The sequence below is a fragment of the Podarcis tiliguerta genome, assembly GCF_965153285.1.
Source record: "Podarcis tiliguerta genome assembly, chromosome: 7".
Classification (NCBI taxonomy): Eukaryota; Metazoa; Chordata; class Lepidosauria; order Squamata; family Lacertidae; genus Podarcis; species Podarcis tiliguerta.
The window spans coordinates 3,327,089-3,346,705 of NC_139540.1; the positions used below are offsets into that span (position 1 = coordinate 3,327,089).

The 19,617-nt window shown below is 48.2% G+C and overlaps 2 protein-coding genes across 4 annotated transcripts in view; one reads left to right on the plus strand and one right to left on the minus strand.

Annotated features, from left to right (window-relative positions):
• The window catches only part of EEF1D (eukaryotic translation elongation factor 1 delta), a 247,792-nt gene extending 243,763 nt beyond the window's left edge, over window positions 1-4,029 (minus strand). Inside the window, exon 1 of the mRNA XM_083449026.1 lies at window positions 3,862-4,029. The gene's annotated coding sequence lies outside the window, so the exon portion shown is untranslated. The remainder of the gene's footprint in view (window positions 1-3,861) is intronic.
• The window catches only part of ARHGAP39 (Rho GTPase activating protein 39), a 221,038-nt gene that overhangs the window by 131,941 nt on the left and 69,480 nt on the right, over window positions 1-19,617 (plus strand). For all 3 annotated transcript variants that reach the window (XM_083449008.1, XM_083449007.1, XM_083449009.1), the window contains exon 4: window positions 15,220-16,606. In XM_083449008.1, the coding sequence (XP_083305134.1) occupies window positions 15,220-16,606 (1,387 nt within the window). The remainder of the gene's footprint in view (window positions 1-15,219; window positions 16,607-19,617) is intronic.

Sequence of the window (19,617 nt, forward strand, 5' to 3'; positions counted from 1 at the left end):
CCCTCTGCCTGGTTCCCTGTAACTTGGCTTCTCGCAGTGAGGGAACCACCAGAAGGCCCTCAGCGCTGGACCTCAGTGTCCGGGCTGAATGAAGGGGGTGGAGACGCTCCTTCAGGTATACTGGACCGAGGCCGTTTAGGGCTTTCAAGGTCAGCACCAACACTTTAAATTGTGCTCAGAAACGTACTGGGAGCCAATGAAGATCTTTAAGGACCGGTGTTATATGGTCTCGGCGGCCGCTCCCCCTCACCAGGTTCAAACCCCACCAGCGTCTCTCCCACCTGAAACCCTAAAGAAGTGCTGCCAGGTGGGGAACAGAAGGCCAGCGCACCACCATCTCCACCTACAGGCCAAGTTTCAACAGGTGGGCAATTTTGCCCACCTCTCCATCACCTGACATTGCATCTTTGCCTACCTTCCGTCTAGTGTCTTGCTCAGCCTGTGTTTCTGTCCTTGTTGCTTGACGTTTAGCCCCCATCCTGAGCTGTGTTGGCATTCCCAGCCACGCCTGGCGTCAGCTGCCTGCCAGTCCCCGGAGGTCCCTTCACAGACCGCTGCTTTGCTGCCACTGAAATGCCCCTGCCATTTCCACTTCTGCCTGCTTTGGCGAGCACGGCAGGACTTGACTTTGAGAAAGAGGGAAGGAGGGAAGCAAACGAGGGGAGAAGACAGGACTTGTCCCCTGGCGCCTGCACCCGAACGCCCCTTTGTCACGGTGCTCTCCTCAGGCTTGCCAGCAGCCCCCTCCGCCCCCCCCCCCAGCTCATGCCAGAATCGGAGTTTGCAAGTGGAAAAGGCAACACTTTTCCTTGGCTGAGAGACAGGTCTTTCAGCGGGACTTGTGGCCAAAGCCTTATACAGATTCAGCCCATTGGTCCACTCAGCTCAGTAATATTTTTTTTTATTATTTATTTATTTATTTATTTATACATACCCCTCCCATCTGGCTGAGTTTCCCCAGCCACTCTGGGCGGTTCGCAATCGAGTGTTAAAAACAATACAGCATTAAATATTAAAAGCTTCCCTAAACAGGGCTGCTTTCAGATGTCTTTTAAAATAAGATAGCTGCTTATTTCCTTCACATCTGCTGGCAGGGCGTTCCACAGGGCGGGTGCCACCACCGAGAAGGCCCTCTGCCTGGTTCCCTGTAACCTCACTTCTCGCAATGAGGGAACCGCCAGAAGGCCCTCGGCGCTGGATCTCAGTGTCCGGGGAGCAATGGGGGTGGAGACGATCCTTTGGGTATACTGGACCGAGGCCGTTTAGGGCTTTCAATGTCAGCACCAACACTTTGAATTGTGCTCAGAAAGGTACTGGAAAAGTATTGCACACACTGACTGGCAGAGGCTCATCAGGGATCAAACTCGAGTCCTTCTTCACGCAAGAGGCTCTGCCACTGAGATATAGCCCATCCCCTAAAAATAAAGCAAGATGTTGAAAATATCAATGATAAAAAAAACTGGAGATATATCTCCTTGCATTGATAGGGGAAGAGATACCACAGAGGGGAAAATAATCTTCTTCTATGCAAGTACAGCAGCTGGAGTAGCGATTGCTACTAAGTGGAAGTCACAAACTCTATCCTTAAGGGAGGAATGGATTTGTAAACTAAATGAATACTTAACCCTGGCAAAACTAACAGCTATTATAAGAAACCAATCAAATCAAAAATTAAAAAAGGAGTGGGAATGTTTTGATGAATATATGGCAAAATATTGCTAAAAAAAAAAAGATAAGCTAATATGCCTAGATTAAAATGTAAAGTATCTGAGGGAAGGTAAATTAGTAAGGAAAGATAATAAGAATATATAGAAGATTTGAGAAGAGTGTAAATGCAAAGATAAATGTAATCTCAGAATGTAGAGGAAATCGAGTGGGGGCGGAGGGAAGCGGAGGGGGGAGGGACTAAAGAATATTAGGTTTGATTGATGGGTATATGGTGGGGATGGGGAGGGTGTGGTGATGGCTTTGGTTTATTTATATTATGATGTAATATGGGGGGAAAAACAATAAAATATTGTATGGGGGGGACAAAAGCTGTAGATCAAATAAAGGCTGGAGAGAAAGTAGCAAAATCCTAAAAAAATAAAAAATTAAAAATGAAGCAAGATTCTAGTCCTTAGTGAAGTAGGCAGCTTTTCATGCAGAAGGTCCCAGATGCAATGGCTGCCATGTTCCAGCAGTCCACTTAATACAGAATTGCCAATATAGGAGCCAGCTCCTATGGGCTGAAGTGTCTTCTTCGGCCCCCTCTATGTCGCTTAGCAGGGGACTCAGCCCCCCCAAACCGGGTCCCATCCAACTCTACAATCCTATGAACCCTATGATTCCTGCAAGCTTCTCACACTGAAAACAAGTAGAGAGTTTGTAGGCACTTTTGTGTTTTGTTTTTTAAAGATATTTATTAAAATTTCAACATATTACAAAAATAAGAAAAAGAATAAAAAGAAAAAGGAAATACAAAGTAAAAACAGTTAAAAACAGATCAGTCTTTCCATATCTTATCTTTCATTTGCTTGTTTCCCTGACCTCCTCACACCTCCCTTTCTTGTATTCCAGTTCAATTAGTTAGTTCAGCAAATCCTTTCCCTCTTTGATTTTATCTTAATCTTTTATCTTAATATATTATAGCTTTAGATTATCACCTGTTAACAATCCATTTTTACATATTCCTTTATAACATTGCTGCTAAAAACCACTTAACTTCAATCCAACATCATTCTAACATTCATTAATTTTGCTGTATTTCTGTAAATAGTCTTTAAATTTCTTCCAATCTTCTTCCACCGACTCTTCTCCCTGGTCTCGGATTCTGCCGGTCATTTCCGAGTTTGTAGGCACTTTTGACCCTGTCGCTCATCTTAGCTTCCTGCCCCTGGCATGAGAAGCAGAGGAATGAAACCTGTCTCTCGTAAAGTAAATTTTCAGTCCAGATTTTTTAAAAAATAAAGTAAAACAGCAACCCATAATGCATTCCTCTTCTGAGAACAAAGATCCCTGAAGGAGACAGCACCCCACCACCAAAGTGGAAATATTTCTCTCTTTCCCTTGAGAGCACAGCCCACGCCCAGGCTGAGCTGTGCATTCCTGATGATCGGAAAAATTGCTTTTAAAGGATGAGATCTGCACTCTGCAGAGATCAGTACTTTTTTTGGGAGGGGCACCACATACACACAAACACCCTTTACCCCTACCCATAGTTTGAAGGTGTTAAAATGCGAGCGTGCAAGGGCCCTCATCCATGGAGGTGTTTTCCCCCCATTGCGTATTGAACACACAGCCCACAGAGATGTCTCTGAGCGCCTGGGTTGAAGGTCAAGGGAGCGGCTTGTGAAATCAGACTGAAGTCAGGAAGAACCACTCCAAAAGCTGCTCTCGGAGCCGAAGGCCAAGTTGTAAACAAATTAATATGGACGAGCCTTGAGGAAGCGCTTGTTCCTGAATGCTGATTTAGTCATTTCTACAAAGCAGCAAACGGATCACGCCATAAGAGACATGGCGTGTGTGAGTTCGGGTGGTGATCCTGAGGTCCGAAAGCAGCATCCGCCCCGAGCCTTGAACCAGGTGGATGCAAGCCTGGCTTTTTTTGCTGATATCAGTAGTGCCTAGCCATGTCCGATGCCACCATTAAGTAGACCTAAACAGGGTCATTTTTACGCCAAGGACTCCCTACCAACGGCATATGCATCTCCCCGCAAACCCACGCAACAAACCGCAAAACTGGGTCACTTTGCTTTTCATGTCGGCATTCATTTAGACAACATTGCTGCATGCATACTAAAGAAAAGACTCTTGCAGTACTTTATATCCTGCAAGCAGCAATTTGTATGTCTCCAGCCAGTCTCCAAGGTGTCATCCCACCCGACCCCACCCCCTTCCATTTTCCCTCTCTCCACCCCCCCTTTTCTTTTTTCTTTTCTTCTCCCCCTAATGCCTCAACAAATGAAATGGATTTGTAAAAATGTTACATGGGAAAACAACAACGAGGCATTATACTTACTTCTGTAAAACAAGAAAACCCTTAAAAAAGAAAAAGAAAAAAAGAAAAAACCAAAAGAAGAAGAAGAAGAGGAGGAGGAGGAGGAAGAAGAAGAAAATAATAATAATAATAATAATAATAATAATAATATATGCTGCCTATCTGAAGGGGTTTCCCCAGCCACTCTGAGCAGCTCTCAACAAAATATTAAAAACACAGCAAAACATCAAACATTAAAAGCTTTCCATTGAATTTAGGCATTAATTTAATTTGGTTTCTTTTTTAAAAAAGTATTTTTATTGAATTTCCAACACATTATTATTATTATTATTATTATTATTATTATTATTATCCCACCCTTTCCCCAGACTGGAACTCAAGGCTGCTCGCAAAAATTAAATAAAAACAAAAATACACATAGCTAAAAACACGCAGAAGATCATTGCTAAAACGTAATTGAACTCAAAATTAAAATATATATTGAAAAATCAGTTCTATTACAATGCAGATAATACAAACAGCAAAGTGCGGCTTAACAGCCCTTTCCTTAAAAAACAGCCTGTTCTCAAAGGCCTGTTGGAACAAGGAGGTCTCCACCTGCCAGCAGAAGAATAGCAAGGAGGGAGCAGCCACCAAGAAGGCCCTCTCCTGCCTCCCCACTAAGAATGTCTGTGAGGGTGCTGGGGACAGAGCGAAGGGCCTCCCCGGAAGATCTCAGAGCCTGCTAGAGGTTCATATGGGAGAATATGGTCTTTAAGATTGTTGTTGTTTAGTCGATTAGTCGTGTCCGACTCTTCGTGACCCCATGGACCAGAGCACGCCAGGCACTCCTGTCTTCCACTGCCTCCCGCAGTTTGGTCAAACTCATGCTGGTAGCTTGGAGAACACTGTCCCACCATCTCGTGCTCTGCCGTCCCCTTCTCCTTGCGCCCTCCATCTTTCCCAACATCAGGGTCTTTTCCAGGGAGTCTTCTCTTCTCATGAGGTGGCCAAAGTCTTGGAGCCTCAGCTTCAGGATCTGTCCTTCCAGTGAGCACTCAGGGCTGATTTCCTTCAGAATGGAGAGGTTTGATCTTCTTGCAGTCCATGGGACTCTCAAGAGTTTCCTCCAGCACCAGAATTCCAAAGCATCAATTCTTTGGCGATCAGCCTTCTTGATGGCCCAGCTCTCACTTCCATACATCACTCCTGGGAAAAGCACAGGCATTTCTCTTATAGTGAATACAGTTGCAAGGAGTTGCAGAGAACTTCTAAGGCAAATAGCACACACAATTTTATCAATTTCACTCCCATACGTCTCTTCGGAAGTTGCATGTTTTTGTGGTGGTCTTTGGGTTTGATCATCCCTACGCAAGTGAAAGATAAAGGGTTGCCAAGTTGCTCTTGCTCTTGAGCAGGGGTCAGCAAACCTTTTCAGCAGGGGGCCGGTCTACTGTCCCTCAGACCTTGTGGGGGGCCGGATTATATTTTTTTTTTGGGGGGGGGGGATGAACGAATTCCCATGCCCCACAAATAACACAGAGATGCACTTTAAATAAAAGGACACATTCTACTCATGTAAAAACACGCTGATTCCCAGACCGTCCGCGGGCCAGATTGAGAAGGCGATTGGGCGTTTCTTTGTTCTGGCTCCAGCCAACCTAGCAGTTCAAAAGCACACCAGTGCAAGTAGATAAATAGGTACCACCGTGGTGGGAAGGTAAACGGCGTTTCCATGTGCTCTGGTTTCCTTCACAGTGTCCCATTGCACCAGAAGCGGGTTAGTTATGCTGGCCACATGTCCCGGAAAACCTGTCTGTGGACAAACGCCCGCTCCCTCGGCCTGAAAGCGAGATGTGCGCCGCAACCCCATAGTCACCTTTGACTGGACTTAACCGTCCAGGGGTCCTTTACCTTTTACATTAGTCTCTTGGGGGCTTCTCTTCTTTCCAATCCAAGGAGTCCATTTCAGGCCTGACGCTTGTGTTCCTCGCCTCCTAGTTGGTGATGATATTCAGCGTGTGCCAGGGGATGGGAGAAGGCCCTGATTCCCCCCCCCCTTTTTGCGCGTCCTCCTTTTAAGTATTCTTCCCATCGTCAACAATTTTTACGACGGCCCTCCCGCACAACAGGGAGCAATTAAAGTCTGCCTGCAGCCCTGCTTTTTTGTTGTTGTCTCTGATCTGGGACCGTTGCCGCTGAACCTGGTTCATGTTCCTTAATATTCTGATCCAGTGCTTTCCCCGTGGCTGGCTCACGTCGGGAGCGGATCTGCCGGCTTAGTGTGGCTGAGCTGCCTATCTCCCTTCCTCCTTGCAGCCGAGAGAGAGAAAGATGCTGCGTAGAATATCAACACTGGTTGCTCGTCCAAGGTTGAGAATGGCAGGTTTGCTGGGAGCCCATTGCAACCTGTATTTGCTCTATACAGTGGTACCTCGGGTTACATATGCCTCAGGTTACATACGCTTCAGATTACAGACTCCGCTAACCCAGAAATAGTACCTCGGGTTAAGAACTTTGCTTCAGGATGAGAACAGAAATCGTGCTCCGACGGCGCAGCAGCAGCAGGAGGCCCCATTAGCTAAAGGTTAAGAACAGTTTCCGGTTAAGAACAGACCTCCAGAAAGAATTAAGTACTTAACCCAAGGTACCACTGTACAGTAATACCTCGGGTTACAGACGCTTCAGTTTGTGCGTTTTCGGGTTGCTCACTGCGCCGAACCCGGAAATACTGGAACGGGTTACTTCCGGGTTTCAGCGCTCACACATGCGCAGAAGCACTAAATCACACTTTGCGCATGCGCAGAAGTGCCGAATCACAACCCGCGTGTGCGCAGACGTGGCACTGCAGTTTGTGAACGCCGTGGGTTGCGAACGTGCCTCCCGCACGGATCACGTTCGCAGCCCGAGCGTCCACCGTACTGGCGTTGGCTTGCTGGTCAGTTAGGCAGCTACGATGACCATCCATTACAGGTTTGGGGGATATTTTTCAAGATCTAGGTGGAAATTTGCCTCCCTCTCCCACATTGCCAGCGAAAGTTGCCTAGAGGCCACATTTGCATGGTGAAGATCTGTGTCTTAGACAAGGTAATTCAGTAGGCTAGCATCCTTCTGCATGCAAAGGAGATGCTCTGCAGCTGAGCTGTGACCCTTAGGGTGGTACATAGCACACAGGGCTTAAATAGTCTCACAGTCCCTGGCTCCCTTTCCCACCCCTGTTCCCTTCTAGGAAAGGAACAAGGAGCAATGGAACCCAGGCCAGGCGTTCATGTGCCTTTGTAGATTCTAAAGAGGCTTACAGGTGCCTGTCTGGGGCACAAAATTCCAGCGTTCTCCGTAACTTCCAAGCAGTCAGTAACTCTTCATTTTTTTTGCACACTTGATTTTTATGACTTAGCTAGCATTTCTGAGATTTGTTCTATCAGCAAATAGGCCATTGCGTCTCAGACTGTTCTCCTTTGTTTTGCTGACTTTGGAGTATTCCTTTTTGCATTGCAATCGTGAGGATGATAATGATGATGAAGAAGATGATCATGTTGTGATTTACTCCCAAGTTGAGAGGATGGACAATTCTGTCAGAAACGGAAGTTGGTTGCTTGTCCGTCAGAGGTCTGGCATGGAAATCGCGAAAGCGGAAAATGAGTAGTATTCACCGTTGGGTTTTTTTTGTAGCCTGCAACAGTTACATAAATGATTGTGTTATTTACTGCATTGCTTTGACATTTCCATTCTTTTGAAGCACACTGAAATTAATTCCATAGTTACGTAAGTTTCAGCCATAGCAGAAAAGTGAGATGAATAACATAGGAGGTTTTTAGTGGAAGCTGAACTGCGGTGGAACATAAGCAGCACTGATTGCAATGAACTCAGGACAGGACAGAAACTGCTTCCTCTGCACATCCTTAACTCCCAGGTTCTGCGAACTTTCTGCTGGCTGACAGGAGAAAGAGGCGTTAAACCAACAGCGTTACTGACCAGAGGCCTGAACAGCCAGGTTTTTCACCTAGCGTTTGAAGGCCAGCAGTGCGGGTTCCAGGTTCATTGGAAAGGGAGTTCAGGGCCAAGGCAACCACCATAGAAAAATCCTTCCTGCATGTCCCCCCAAATGAAGTGTTCCCACAGAGGAATCCTGATCAAATTTGCAGATGACACCAAACTGGGAGGGGTGGCTAACACCCCAGAGGACAGGATCACACTTCAAAACAACCTTGACAGATTAGAGAACTGGGCCAAAACAAACAAGATGAATTTTAACAGGGAGAAATGTAAAGTATTGCACTTGGGCAAAAAAAAAGGAGAGGCACAAATACAAGATGGGTGACACCTGGCTTGAGAGCAGTACACGTGAAAAGGATCTAGGAGTCTTGGTTGACCACAAACTTGACATGAGCCAACAGTGTGACACGGCAGCTAAAAAAGCCAATGCAATTCTGGGCTGCATCAATAGGAGAATAGCATCTAGATCAAGGGAAGTTATAGTGCCACTGTATTCTGCTCTGGTCAGACCTCACCTGGAGTACTGTGTCCAGTTCTGGGCACCACAGTTCAAGAGGGACACTGACAAACTGGAAGGTGTCCAGAGGAGGGCAACCAAAATGGTCAAAGGCCTGGAAACGATGCCTTATGAGGAACGGCTAAGGGAGCTGGGCATGTTTCGCCTGGAGAAGAGGAGGTTAAGGGGTGATATGATAGCCATGTTCAAATATAGAAAAGGATGTCACATAGAGGAGGGAGAAAGGTTGTTTTCTGCTGCTCCAGAGAAGCGGACACGGAGCAATGGATCCAAACTACAAGAAAGAAGATTCCACCTAAACATTAGGAAGAACTTCCTGACAGTAAGAGCTGTTTGACAGTGGAATTTGCTGCCAAGGAGTGTGGTGGCCTCTTCCAATTCTATGATTCTAAGAAGTGCCTTCCCGGACAACCTAAATTTGTGGGCAGCCTCATCTGGGGGGGGGGGGGGGAGGCGCTCCATCAAGTATTTAGGCCCCAAGTCAATCAGGGCTTTGTACCCTTTTAGTTTCCTTGCCAACAACCCTGAGCGAAGAAGCCGAGAGGTTGTCTCGATCTGTCACTAAGGCGTCCCCATCCACCCATTCTATTCCCTGGAGCATGTGAAATTATTATTATTATTATTATTATTATTATTATTATTATTATTATTATTGTTATTGTTATTTATTTGTTTATACCCCGCCCATCTGGCTGGGCTTCCCCAGCCACTCTAGGCAGCTTCCAACAAAATATTAAAATACAATAACCTATTAAACATCAAAAGCTTCCCTAAACAGGGCTGCCTTCAGATGTCTTCTAAAAGTCTGTAAGTTGTGGTTCTCTTTGACATCTGGTGGGAGGGCGTTCCACAGGGCGGGCGCCACCACCAAGAAGGCCCTCTGCCTGGTTCCCTGTAACCTCACTTCTCGCAATGAGGGAACCGCCAGAAGGCCCTCAGAGCTGGACCTCAGTGTCCAAGCTGAACAATGGGGGTAGAGACGCTCGTTCAGGTATACTGGACTGAGGCTGTTTAGGGCTTTCAAGGTCAGCACCAACACTTTGAATTGTGCTCAGAAACGTACTGGGAGCCAATGCAGATCTCTCAGGACCGGTGTTATGCGGTCCCGGCGGCCAGTCCCAGTCACCAGTCTAGCTGCTGCATTCTGGATTAGTTGCAGTTTCCAGGTCACCTTCAAAGGTAGCCCCACGTAGAGCGCAGTGCAGTAGTCCAAGCGGGAGATAACTAGAGCATGCACCACTCTGGCAAGATAGTCTGCGGGCAGGAAGGGTCTCATCCTGCGTTATAAACAACAACAGCGCTTTTCCGGTCATCCTTTTCATGTCTTTGAAAATGGGAGACGTGAGCAGTACTGGCTCTGCTCCTTTTTGGCCCTATCGCATTTCCTCCCGGAGGTCAATTTTGTTTGCGCTGGATTGCCTGCGCACGTGCTGGGGTGGGAAGCCGAAGCGTTTGGCCTCCCTTTTGGCAGCATTCAGAGGTTGCTGCTTCGCTCCTTCGATGCAACCTTCCTTCTGCTGCAAGCAGGACCCGATCGCATCGCCAGATCCGTGCAGATATCGTGCAACAGCCGTGGGGAAGGTCTTTCTGGGCGACCGCCACGTGGAGCAGAAGAGCCGGCTGGCGTGGCTGGTCTGGGGCTGCCGGGGATCGCTCGGCTTGGGGCTCTGCCCCCTCCTCTGGTTTTGCAGCCTACGCAGCAAATCTCAGAGCAAAATCCACAGGGCCAGCGGAGCGTTGCTAGGGGCAGACGAGCCGCCACATGCCTGCTTTCCGAAGGGTGACGGATGCTTTCCTCGCCTGACCTTGATGCTTGTCCTCTTAGAAATCCCCTGAGCAATCTTGTGCGCCTTTCTGTGGGTCTTCGCCATCCATTTTCATTCAGCTTTTCCTAATCTGTTGACGTTCAGCTGGGTCACATCGTGACCCAAAGTGGATTGAATCTCTGATGCCATTGTTAGTTCCCCCTTTGCTACACGCCACCTCAATCTCCCAAGCGTTGCCAGACTTGTTTTATTTTTAACTTTTTAGTTTTGTTTTTAGACTTCTATACTGCCCTTCATCGTAAGATTTCAGGGCGATTCACAAGATCAAAATAAGCACAAATAAATAGTTCAAACGAAAACAACAAAACAATGACAACAATCCCACCTCCCATAAACACCATGAAAAGGCTGCAGAATATTAATCAGCTAGCTGATTCCAGGTGCTTACCTAGGTTTGGTTTTCCTGGAATGAAGGTTAGCGGAGACTGTGGTGTCTTTAGGATATATGGTTTCATTTACACATAAATACAACCTGAGCATAAGACGGAGAGGCTCACGGCATTAACATCCCAACATCTTGCTGCTTCATTTATCACAGCTTTGCATCCAGCACAGAACAAGCATGTCTCTGTGTCTCCAGATTGCAGCCTTCTTCCAGCTTAGCTCACACATAGCTGTTGCTCTCCTAGCCAGCATCTAGGTGAGGGATGGGAAAAAGGCCTATCCATTAGCCAGGAGAGCGCCATCACTTAGCTGTAGCACTTGCAACCACGCTCATTCTTTGGGATGCTGATGAGTGTTAGGATATTTCCGTTCCACCTTAAAAGGGAGCAGGATGTTTGTGTCACAGCTTGCGTATTTCCTGTTTCACAGGATGTTTATGTTGTGTCTTTGCTTTTGTTTCTCTCTCTCTCTCTGCTGGAGACATTGAAGCAGGCAGTCATGTTTTTCTTTGTTCTGACCAACGCTGAATAAACTTGTAAATAATGCTCTCCTGGGTGCATCTTTCGCTGTGCATTATCTGCTGATAGAGCGTGCATCAGCTCTGGAATGTGGCAAGCTATTTCTGGAGCTCGTGTCGCTAATTGCTGATACTGCGTGTCTACGGGAGATCGATGGACGTCCGGAGACGACGTGGAGTCATGATGGACTTTCTCTCCCTGGCAGTATCCCAACAATGAGGGCACGTAAGCGGCCAGCTACAGCCATTGTCTTACAAAGAAACTTGTGGAATCATAGACTCAACTTGCCTTACCGGTTCATCAATCTCCTCTTGTAAATTTTAACGCTCATTGGGTACAGGGCACCAAGAACTGGAAGGGACCCAGGGCATCATCCAGACTGACACTCCCAAGCTGACAGCACCTTTCTCTTGCTTAAGGGAAAGAGGTTAAATTCAGCCAATCGCACCAACCTGTGGTTTGAGTTTCCAGATGTAAGGAGAAATATGGATGATGGGAGCTCCTTCCCTGTCTTCCAATTTCCAGTCCACTCATCACTCTAGGTATCTGAATTCAGCAGTATCTGGAGGTGAACTAACAATGGTTTCTCATTTTGAACATTACGCTAAACCATGGTTGGCACAAACCAGTTTGTAAACATGCTTCAAACTGTGGATTGCAGTACTGGTTTTGCAGCTGGTTGTTAATGATAGTTTATCAGTTTAGTTACACTAGACAGTTGTTTAGCTGATGTCTCAGGGCTAGACAAGAACTTCCATCCTTAACAGATAGTTAGATGTCTTGTTTTCCCCTAACTAATCATGGGTGTGGAGGGTGCCCCATTGTCTCCAAAGGAGACACCCACCCCGTTCCAAGACTCCTCGCTTGGGGAGGGAAGGGGAGGGTCATAATATCAGGTCCAGTGCCGAGGGCCTTCTGGCGGTTTCCTCATTGCGAGAAGCAAAGCTACAGGGAACCAGGCAGAGGGCCTTCTCAGTAGTGGCGCCCACCCTGTGGAACACCCTCCCTTCAGATGTCAAAGTGATCAATAATTACCTGACATTCAGAAGACATCTTAAGGCAGCCCTGTTCAGGGAAGTTTTTAATGTGTGATTTTAGTGTATTTTTTGTTTCTATGGAAGCCGCACAGAGTGGCTGGGGAAACCCAGCCAGATGGGCGGGGTACAAATAAATAATAATAATAATAATAAGAAGAAGAAGAAGAAGAAGAATCTCAGTCTTGGTAGAACCAGAGCAGCGCACGGAAACGCCGTTTACCTTCCCGCCGGAGTGGTACCTATTTATCTACTTGCGCTTTGAGGTGCTTTTGAACTGCTAGGTTGGCAGGAGCAGGGACCGAGCAATGGGAGCTCACCCCGTCGCGGGGATTCGAACCGCCGACCTTCTGATCGGCAAGCCCAAGAGGCTCTGTGGTTTAGACCACAGCACCACCTGCGTCCCGTTAGGAATGGTGGTGGTCCTTTATTCCTAACCTTCGAATGGCCCCGTCTGGTGGAGATAAACCCCTGGTGCTTTTCTGCCTTCAGCCTGGGTGAGTGAAAGTTCCTGCACCTGTTACCTGCATATTTGGCTGGAGGTAGACCAGAGATCTGCTGGTATATCTCTACTCAGAGGTTAGCAGGAGATTAGCAAGGATCTCCCATCTCCCAAGATCCCATAAGCCTGACGTTTGCCCTGTCCTGCCATCATAGAATCATAGAGTTGGAAGAGACCACAGGGCCATCGAGTCCAACCCCCTGCCAAGCAGGAAACACCATCAGAGCACTCCTGACATATGGTTGTCAAGCCTCTGCTTAAAGACCTCCAAAGAAGGAGACTCCACCACACTCCTTGGCAGCAAATTCCACTGTCAAACAGCTCTTACTGTCAGGAAGTTCTTCCTAATGTTTAGGTGGAATCTTCTTTCTTGTAGCTTGGATCCATTGCTCCGTGTCCGCTTCTCTGGAGCAGCAGAAAACAACCTTTCTCCCTCCTCTATGTGACATCCTTTTATATATTTGAACATGGCTATCATATCACCCCTTAACCTCCTCTTCTCCAGGCTAAACATGCCCAGCTCCCTTAGCCGTTCTTCATAAGGCATCGTTTCCAGGCCTTGGACCATTTTGGTTGCGCTCCTCTGGACACGTTCCAGTTTGTCAGTGTCCTTCTTGAACTGTGGTGCCCAGAACTGGACACAGTACTCCAGGTGAGGTCTGACCAGAGCAGAATACAGTGGCACTATTACTTCCCTTGATCTAGATGCTATACTCCTATTGATGCAGCCCAGAATTGCATTGGCTTTTTTAGCTGCCGCGTCACACTGTTGGCTCATGTCAAGTTTGTGGTCAACCAAGACTCCTAGATCCTTTTCACATGTACTGCTCTCAAGCCAGGTGTCACCCATCTTGTATTTGTGCCTCTCATTTTTTTTGCCCAAGTGCAATACTTTACATTTCTCCCTGTTAAAATTCATCTTGTTTGACTAACCTCACACTTACATCTCCATAGCCATAGATCCCATCCACACATCAGTTGATTCCAGTTCCTTGATGCTTACTGTTTCTTCAATTTCCCTTTTCCCATTTGAGGTGAGCACTCAGAACTAATGTGGAACATTGGTAGCAGTTTTGATTCAGGATGAATCGTGGAGCCACTTTACCACTTGGTCTACAATTGTTGCTTCCCCTGTAGATCTTGCAGATGCTTCAACATCTCCCCAGATTGCCGTGTGCCAAGTTCTGAAAAGACCCTCAAAATAAGGATGTTCTGGTCTGCACACAGTGTAATATTGTGTGCCCCAAACAAAGCCCACGGTGTCCCTCTTAGCTTTGTGTATGTTCACAGGTGCTGTAAAAGAGTAAGAATATTTTCAGAGCTTCTTGTCGCTGTTTGACTAACCATTCTCCAGGGAATAACTTGGCTTTAAGATTCTGAAAAGTTCTGGTTTAAGAAAGTATTATTTCTTGCCATATCTGAAAAACTCACTCGTTCTTTATGAGTTTACAGGGGTAAAGCCAAACCTTCGGACTACACAGCTACATGGCGTTGGTTCACAACTTACGTCAAAAGGCAAACTTTATGGCTGACGCCTTCTTGCAAAGTATGATGATATCTTGACTTGGTTGTAATCCAAAACTTATTACCGTCCACTCCGCTGTGCTTCTGTGGAACCTAAATCTTTATTATTCGTAACATTGCTTTTATCTCTCTGCCACAATCATTTCTCCACTCCACATCTCTTAAGTTGTGGACCGTATCACGTGAAACCGGCAAGCCACTGTTTGTTTCTGTACCTCTCAGGCGTTTGCATTGTTATACTGTGTTTTTCGCTCCATAAGACGCACCTAGTTTTTAGAGGAGGAAAACAAGAAAAAAAATATATTCTGAACGAAATAGTGGATGTATGATTTTTGTGGTTCATGCTGTGGCCGCAGACATGTGATTTGACAGTGAGTTTAGGGTAGCCCAATGCAAAAATCCTGAGAATCCATGTGGATCCGTGCTTTGTAACCACGTTTTTGTGCCATTGCGGCCCCAGGAAACAGTGGATGCATGGGGTTTTTTGTGTGCAGGCTGTAGCCATGGATATGCTATGTGATCTGACGGTGAATTTGGGGTGACCCAATGCAAAAATCCTGAGGATCCATGGGCTTTCACCTTCCCCCTCCCAGGCAGCCTCCGCTAGAGTCCCTTATCTCCCTCCCCAATTGCTTGCTGATTAGCGGCTTTGCTTCAACACCCACTTCCCTCTTTCAAAAAAAAAAAGCATGATCTGCTTTTCACCCCTGGGCAATTCGGCTCCAGGGAACACACATCCACTTCATAAGACGCACAAACATTTCCCCTTACTTTTTAGGAAGAAAAAAGTGTGTCTTATGTAGCGAAAAATACGGTAGGTAATGAAATACGTTATATATATGTGTGTGTATATGTGTGTGTGTGTGTGTGTGTGTGTGTGTATACATGCAAAAATATAAAGGTGCTTTCATTGTTCCTGCTTCTGACGGCTGCCTTGTGTTCTGCCTCTCCTTGTCCCAGGGCATCATCTCTCCGGTGGAACACGGGGACCAAGGAGCGGATGCTCATCAAGGTGACGGACCGTGAGCCCAGCTTCCTCATGCACCAGGGCAACGGCTACACCCCCGACAACCAGCAGGGCACGCGGTCGCGCCGGCCCTCGGGCGGCCAGCCGTCCCCCAACCTCCAGACTTTTGCCCCCGACTCGGACAACTCTGTCTTCTTCCCGGAGAGGAAGCAGTCACCCTTTCTGAAGCGGGCCGAGCACGTCGGGAGCTGCTCCCCGCTACTGGGGCGCGGCGACTCCTTCTGCTCCCCGCTCCAGGCCCAGCACCGCAAGCACTCCAGCGAGTCACAGCCGTCGTCTCCGCGCTATGCCTACGAGCCGCCCTTGTACGAGGAGCCGCCCATGGAGTACCAGGCTCCGATCTACGACGAGCCGCCCGTGGACATGCAGTTTGAGGCCAGCGGGAGCTACAAGGCCGGCTCTCCGCAGAAGTCCCCGATCCGCAAGCCGCACCCTTTCCTGCAGTCGCCCAAGCAGGGCTCCAACTCCCCCTACCAGCAGCTGGTCCTGACCAAGCAGAAGGGGCCCGACCGCTTCATGAGCCTGGAGTACAGCCCCGCCGGCAAGGAGTACGTCCGGCAGCTGGTCTACGTCGAGCAGTCGGGCTCCAGCCCCAAGATGAAGACCGGCTTGCGGCACAAATACTCGCCGAACCCTATCGGCGGCTCCTACTCTCTCCAGCACAGCCCTTGCCTGGTGAGGGACCAGCGGCTGGAGGTCAAGTCCGGCGACTACAGCAGCATGGAAGGGGCGGACTTCCGGCACAGCCCGCCCGTCTCGCAGGGGGACGACTCCATGTCGTGGTCCAGCCAGCACAACACCATGTCCTCTACCGGCTACTCGCCCGGCACGCGCAAGAGGAAAAGCCGGAAGCCATCGCTCTCGTACGACCCCAACGCCTCCTCCACCGACGGCTCGGGCGAGCGGGAGGAAGGGCTGGCGGAGGAGAGGGCGCCCTCGGGCTGCAGCCGGCCCCAGATGAACCGTATGGAGAGCAGGTCAGTGGAGGCCGAGTCGACCCGGGGCTTCCCCGAGCCCTTCCTGGCCCAGGCCCGGCTGGCGTGGGAGGCCCAGCAAGCCCACTACCACATGCGGCAGAGGAGCAGCTGGGACTCGCAGAAGGACGGCTCGGGCTACGAGAGCGACGGAGCAGTGCCGCTCCCCATGCCGGGGCCCGTGGTGCGGGCCTTCAGCGAGGACGAGGCGCTGGCCCAGCAGGAAAACAAGCACTGGAAGCGCAGCACCTTTGAGAAGCTCGGCTTCCCCCAGATCCTGCTGGAGAAGAGCGTGTCGGTGCAGACCAACCTGGCGTCGCCCGAGCCGTACCTGCATCCGTCCCAGGTGAGGCGCTGGTGTTTCAGGTGCCCCTTTCAGGAAGGGTCCGTCTTGGGAGCAAATCGTCCCTCTGATGACGAGGGAGAGTAGGAAACATTTAAGAAGGATTTATTTGGGGATCAGATTAGGAATCAGTCTTTTACAGAGTCAGACTATTGTTCCATTAGCTTAGTATAGTCTGCACTGACCGGCAGTGTCTGCCTCCAGGGTTTCGGGTAGGGGACGTTCCCGGCTGTACCTGGAGATGCCGGCAGGGATTGAATTTGGGCTATTCTTTGCCCTTGTGCTCCAATCCTGATTTTGAAACTACTGTATTTGGCCTCCTTGAACTAATGCTATAGAAGAGTTGTTGTCTCCAGCCTGAGTTGCGTTGGTATTGCTTGGTGTCCTTTGGGGGACGGGACATAGCTCAGTGATAGGGCCTCTGCTTTGCATGCAGAGGGTCTTGGGTTCAATTCCTGGTGTCTCCAGGGATGGGTGGAAGAGGGCTATGCCTGAAACCCTGGAGAGACGCTGCGAATCGGTCTCGACAATGCTGAGTTAGATGCATTGCAGGGGGTTAGACTAGATGTCCCTTGGGGACCCTTCCATCTCTACAATTCTGTGGTTCTTTTGTATCACCAGGCAGCTTCCTGTGTCCTGTGTCCATCCCCTTTGGCTCCTTCCGCTTCTGTGCATCCTTCGTCATCTTTGACCCTCACTTGCCTATAGTTGCAGCTTAACCCATTTCCTGTGCTGGCCTATGTCAATTTATCCGTGATACCCATAAACCAAACTGTTTCTCCAGGCAATCACATTCAGCAGCAACCAGAGCAATGAGAGCTGAGGGCCTGATCCACCAGGCTGTTCTTATGTCCTTAGGTTCTTCGCTAAAAAACTGGAGACCTGCTTTCATTGATGCCTCTGGTTTACATTTCACAGGCTAGATAACCCTTGGGGTCCCGTCCAAACTCTACAATTCTAGAATTCTGAGATGTTTGCTTTATTAAGCCACCAAACCAACCAGTGACTCTTCTTCCCCTCTCCTTGAAGCCTCTTGGTCTTCCAGCAATCTAGAGATGATGCTGAGCTAAAGGCAAGGCTGATGGAGCCTGCTGGTCTGTCCAGTCACCCCAGATGCTTTAAGACAGGTTGGAGATCTTGTGGGCCCCCCAGATGTTGTTCAACAGCTGCACCCATCATTGCTGACCATGGGCATTCCCCCTACCTGGGGGGGTGATGGGAGTTGGGGGTCCAGCAACAGGTGAGGTGCCACACAGTGCTCAGTCTGGCTTCACAGACAGCTCTTAGGGTTGTTATTAATCAAGTCCAAAGTCTACAATTGATGAATTGACTTGGTGATCCCAAGCCACAGGGAGGCTAGGCTGGCCTCAACCAGAGCCAGGGCGTTTTTGGCTGTGGCCCCGATCTGGTGGAGCGCTCTGTCACAAGAGACTAGGGTCCTGCAGGACTTGACATCTTTCTGCAGGGCCTGTAAGACAGAGCTGTTCCACCAGGCCTTTGGCCAAGGCACAGCCTGACCCCCCTCCTTCGGTAATCCGCACAGAACTCTAGCCCAATGGTTGCCATTAATTTGATTCTGGTTTGATTTTAAAATGAATTGGTTTTAGAATGCTGTGTTACTTTTATTGTTGTTAGCCGCTCTGAGCCTGGCTTCGGCTGGGGAGGGCGGGATATAAATAAAATTTTATTATTATTATTATTATTGAGCCCCATAGCAGATTCACCAGTGAGCTTGGAGTGAGCTTGGAGATGCAAGCCCATCTGCCCAAACCCCAGCCAGTGTTTATCTGACGTTGCGCTCGTATAAGGCTTTCTTAGCTGACACACAGTATAATAACAATTCAAATTGGGGCCTCTCAATGTTTTTTCCTCTGTGAAGAACGCCGCTTTTGAACGCACGCCTCTCTCTTTCCTCCCCCCCCCCCCCGATTTTCTTTTATTTCATTCTATAATAAGAGAGAGCAGCTATGGCAACAGATAAAAATTAAATGATGAGAAGCAAGACTGTGAGATAGGGCTGCAGGATGATTAACCAAGCCAAGTGCGGCGCTTAAGCGAAGCTTGCCAGGGTATCGAAATCTTAGGTTTTGAACCGCGTCCTGGGGTTTTTCACTTCTGATCTTGGAGGCGCTGAGCAGCTGACATTTACACACACACACCCGAAAAAATAGCTGGAAAGTATTTTGATTCTGGGAAATGAAAGGCTTTGTGTGAATAGCATAGTGGGGAGAGGATTTCAAAGAAACTCGGATGAGTCATACTTTGAGCGGGCTGGTGCTCTGCGTTGCATCAAGGGGCCTGTTCTGATCTCCCTCTCTCCCTTTCTCTCTCTCCCTCTAATTCATAAAGGCACCCTGGAAGGGGCTTCCGAAACAAATTTCAATCTCTGTTTGTTCATTTGAACCTGCTCTTTCTAAAGGGGGAGCGTTCTCCCCTTCCTCTCTACGCCAAGCAATCCAAACCCTTGGGGGAAACGATTCTCTGCTTAGCAGCCTGGAGTTGCTGGGAGGTGGAGATTCAGCAAAGACGAGCTGCAGAAATAGAGGGCTTGAAGACCCCCCCTCCACCTGCCCCCCCCCCCAGGCCTGTTTAACATGGGCTGTCAAATATCATCCCAAGCAGGGAAGCTTCCTTCCTTGGCTGAGACTTCAAGGGATAAAGGGGCAGGGTTCAGAGCTCAGTGTTTTGCATGCAGAGATGTCCCCGGTTCTGTTCTTGCCACCTTCAGTTGAAGGGACCTGGGAGGAAGCCATTCGACAGATTCACTTTGGCTCAGGTCTTTTTCTTTTTTTATAAATAATTTTTATTCAATTTTTCCAAATATAAAATTTATACAATTCATACATCTTTTTTTATATCCATTCTCTTTTTTGACTTCCCTCAACTTGACTGATACTCCTTCCCTTCTTAATTTCTTACACATTTCTAAAACCTATTATTTTTATAAATTACATCTTATTTTACTCATATTCCAACGTTTCTTGTTACAGAGCTTCATTAAGGCTTACAAGCGT